General features: G+C 39.2%; 1 protein-coding gene across 1 annotated transcript; it reads left to right on the top strand.

Moving 5' to 3' along the window:
- The first annotated feature begins 1,588 nt into the window (after window positions 1-1,588).
- On the top strand, window positions 1,589-2,656 carry LOC110336973 (alpha-defensin-related sequence 2-like). Its single transcript, XM_021219712.1, has 2 exons — window positions 1,589-1,798; window positions 2,391-2,656. The coding sequence occupies exons 1-2, from the start codon at window positions 1,627-1,629 to the stop codon at window positions 2,492-2,494; spliced, it is 276 nt and encodes a 91-aa protein (XP_021075371.1). The 5' UTR covers window positions 1,589-1,626; the 3' UTR covers window positions 2,495-2,656.
- The last annotated feature ends 1,769 nt before the right edge of the window (window positions 2,657-4,425 follow it).

Raw genomic sequence — 4,425 nt, 5'->3', positions numbered from 1 at the left:
TGTTGTTGTTTTGATATTTTTTTTTATCACTTGAATAGCCTTTCTCTTTGATTTTTTACTTTATTTCTCATTACATGGACTTCATTGATACTTCTCAATGTTTCTTGTGATACTCTGAATGAGATTGCTTCAGAAGAATATATGACTTTATCACATGACAGATCTATTTGTGAGTGCATCAATCTAAATTAGGGCAAAAATAAGAGAAGAGTGTGGACGACAGCAGCAGCAGCATTTGAGCTTCTTCATTTTACTTTGTTTTTGGAAACTGTGCTCATCTTTGCATTTGCTACTCCTTGGTGTCTGGGTTTTGTTTAAAACAGTTTGATTTAGGAGTCTGACACTTGCATTGCCAACACTCTTGACTAATCCTCACATCACCATGGGTAAATGCCATGTAACTTCCAGGTCTCAAGGTGAGCAGTCATTTAATTTCTCTTCATTAGTGGTGATATGAATGAGCAGCTTGTATCACACCTTATATATAATCAATGGACTCAAGAGTCAGTCAAGTAAACTGTAGGACTTTTCCAACTATGGTTGGACAAGTCTTGGTTAGGCTTGGAGATGCAGAATGAGCATAATGGAATCATCAATGAGTAACATCTTGTAAAGAAATTGAGGAATCAAGGATATTTGTCATTGAGGCTTCATGACAGTCAGTGGCATGATCAATACTCACAGTAGAGTGTGCATGATTGGTGCAAAAGGAAAGCAAATTTGCTGTTGCTTTTAAGCTCTGTGGGGTCTGTATAAGTATTTTATGCATATAGCCATATAATGACAGACACTAGGATTTTCCTATGTATTAGAAGAGTTCAAAAATAACTAAATTTGAACAATTGGAAGAGGACTTTGGTTTACAAAAATAGATTCAGAGCTAGCAATGACCATGAATAATTCAATGCAGGAGAACAATTTGATATGTTTTCTTTTACTTTTTCCTGCTCTCATTTGCTAAACGAAAAAAGTTCCTATCAAATCTCATATAGGAACCAAGGCATGTTCCCAGGAATGAAGAGGCACCCAGAACACACTGTTGTGATATATTTTCTGTCACTCTGGCTTCTTCAGAACGACCCACACTAGCTTCACTCTGAAACTCTGTGTCTTGAATTAAATTCACTGGTGACAAGAGGCCATTTTAGTTTCTTGGTGCCAAAGGAGAAGATTCACAAAATGAGGGTGATTGATAATACCCTGAATCATTTTAAGAACTGAATGTACAGTCCATCTGGTCAAGGTCTGGTCCAGGCTCCAAGTTCAAAAGGCAAAAATCCTTTGCTTCACATCCTTACTAAATTAGACAATGGCCAACTCTTTTCTTCCTGGACCATTGAGAGGCAAATACTCAAGCAGATGGGAAACAGGGGAAGATAGGCAGGCCCCTTCATCATTTTTAGTTGGAGAGGAGGGAGGCACTGATCATACAGAGCAACATCACGATGGTAGCCTTGAGGGCAGAGGAACATCAAAGGGAACTTGAGGGTAACAACCTCTCCCAGTTCTCACCAATGAATGCCTTCTCTCAGTGTGGAGGTTGTTTCTGCCCTATAAATGCAGGCTGGCTCCTCACTCTCCACACACTGGGCTCCTGTTCACCAATCCTCCAGGTGACTCCCAGCCATGAAGACACTAGTTCTCCTCTCTGCCCTTGTCCTGATGGCCTTCTACGTCCAGGTTGATCCTACCCAAGAGACATATGAAGAGACTAAAACTGAGGAGCAGCCAGGGGAAGAGGATCAGGGTGTGTCTGTGTCCTCCGGAGTCCCAGAACGCTATGTTCTTGACGTTGCAGGTGAGTGTTGGTGCCCACTGTGATAGAGGCTTGGTGTCTCCTGAAGGAGGGTTGAAGATAAGCCCTGGAATTCTGTCAAGAGAAGTCTGGTTCAGGTAGTTTCCCCTTGATCCTCTAAGAACTTTTCTGTCTTGTTCATAGAAGTAACAGTGAGAATTAAACCTTTTAAGGTTTTTGATCTACAAATTAAATTGTGAGAAACCTTTAAAATAAAGAACATATTGATAAGTCCTTTTATACCTGATTAATAATTTTGTTAAGGAAGAAGAGTCTGTTTTGCTAAAAAACAAAAACAAAAACAAACAAACAAAAAAACAGGAAAAAAAAAAAAAACCTTACCTAGGGACCAGATGCCAGTGTATAAATGTGTTCTGTCAGGAAAACTCAAAGTGTGTGAAGAAATGTGGCGTGGGTGTCATGGCCTGTATGTGATCAACACTTGTTAAATGTCTCATTTCCATGGTGCTGGCTGTGATGTCACCAGTATAACAAACCTACTCTGTACCATGTACAGTACATCTTCATAGGTTGTTTACTACCACACACTGCTGGCCTACTTACTTAATACCTTATATTTTGTTTGTGTTCTCAGGCCAAGAATGGCCTCCCCAGTGTCCGAAGTGCCCAGTGTGCTTGAAGTGCCCACAGTGCCCACAGTGCCCCGGGTGCCCGAGGTGCAATTGCATGACAAAATGAAACTGCAATCATCATGGAAGGTCCTAATAGCATAAATTCTGCTGCAGCTGAACATGGAATCCGGGTCCAGGAAACCATTTGTTCTTGGACCTCACCATCTGTCAATACCCTTGTGCTAAGCCTTGACTGTTCTTCCTTCTACAATAAACTTCTTGCAGAAAACTGATCTGTGTTTATGTTTTCTTGATGTTCTCTATGTGGTTTAGACAGGAACCTTCTAAGCCATGTAGCAGAATCTTCAGTGAATCCTTTGTAAAAGAACTCTTGGTTCCATTTTAGCAGTCATATCAAGGATGAGCAGGTTAGATACAGAGACAAGACATTCATTCTGTTCTAACCACTTCTGTCTTTCAACTCTTTTCTCCTTTACTTTAGACTAACCCTCAAAAATTATTCCCACATTTTCATGATCCATTTTTTCAGTTGGAGGACATTATGTACTTTCCTTACTATAGCAGTTGAAAACTCAGAGGCAATGAAGATGTTTGAGCTAGTAACTGTGAGAGAGGTCCCTGAGTCCTCAGGCATTTGCCAAGGAGTGGTACAGCTATGCCATGGAGATTTCCCCGCAGTTTTGTGAGAGTTCTCCACACTGACTTCCTTAGTTCCTGTGCCAGCTGGCAATCCCACTAAAAGTGCCTGAGGGTTCCCCTTTCCTTAGACCCTCACCCCCATTTGTGTACAACTGATTTCTTGATCTTAGTCATTCTGACTAGGGTTAGATGGAACCTCCAAGAACTTTCAATTTCCATTTCTCTGATAAAAATGTTGAATACTTTAAAATATAATTCTTGGCTACTTTTATTAATTCTTTGAAAATTTTCAACAACTGGTTAGCCTATTTGGATAATACTCAACACTGTGCAAGCTCTTCCCAGATACACCCCCTTCCCTAAACACCCCAATTCATTTCCCTTTTAAAATCCATTTGGACCAATTTGTGCCTCTCCATATGTTTTTAAGTTTTCCACTGGAACATGGTACATTCACAAGGAGATACACTCATAAAGGACTGTTTCACTCACCCAGCAGCTAATAATTGTCAATACCTCTACTATACGGGGTAGAGTTCTTGCATCCATCTCCCAGCTTCATGCTGGAATTTGTGTGACTTGGGCTTGCACGGTTCAGCCTCCAACATTCCTAATCTCATTTCAATCATTTGTCTGTTTGTTTGTTTGTTTGTTTGTTTTTCAAAAATTTTCTGTTCAGATTCACATGTGATTTTTAATTGGGTTTTATTAACTATCTTAATTTATTTTCCTAGTTCTTTGTATATTTTGGATACTAACCCACATCAGATATATAGCTTACAAAGGGTTTATACCATACCATGAGCTTCATCTTTACTGGATTGAGTATTTCCTTTGCTATAAAAAGGGTTTTAATTTTATAAGGTCACACTGTCAGTTGTATGCCTAAATCCCAAATGGTTAGCCACAGACACATGGATGTATGAGCATTGTTAAATAGACTCTTATAGAAACTTGTGTGACTATGTATGCATTAAAAATTATGTGCATATGTATATACATGTAACAATTATCATTTAAAAAGTAATAGTGTCTAGCTCTTCAGAAATATAATAACTTAGCACTGATGCACATGTTTTATAAAATGTTTGAAATCTTATAATTTTCTGTGGCACTAACTCCATAGTTTATAAGTCCTCCATCATTCACACTGTATTTTGTAAACCTTGAACTTTCTGTGTTTGCGATTTCTTTGCATAAATACTTGCCTTCTAAGTCCTGTTCCTGAGTCAAGGTCTTTCTCTCCAAGCAGGGCTCTCATGAATCTTGTCCTTTTGACATAATCAGTTAAGTGCATAGAAAGCAGGACAGCAGATGTTGCTACTGAGTTAGAGACTGCAAAGTCACTTTGTTGACGCTGAGGATATATTTCCTCTGTTACTCTGGATTTTCTGTCCT

Source organism: Mus pahari, chromosome 19 (genome assembly GCF_900095145.1).
Source record: "Mus pahari chromosome 19, PAHARI_EIJ_v1.1, whole genome shotgun sequence".
Lineage (NCBI taxonomy): Eukaryota > Metazoa > Chordata > Mammalia > Rodentia > Muridae > Mus > Mus pahari.
This window is presented reverse-complemented; position numbering and strand designations above follow the sequence as displayed.

Bases quoted from the DNA above. Each gene is read 5' to 3' on its own strand.
- LOC110336973 (XM_021219712.1), top strand. From the start codon at position 1,627: ATGAAGACACTAGTTCTCCTCTCTGCCCTTGTCCTGATGGCCTTCTAC. The intron at 1,799-2,390 runs GTGAGTGTTGGT...TTGTGTTCTCAG, and splicing joins CTATGTTCTTGACGTTGCAG to GCCAAGAATGGCCTCCCCAG.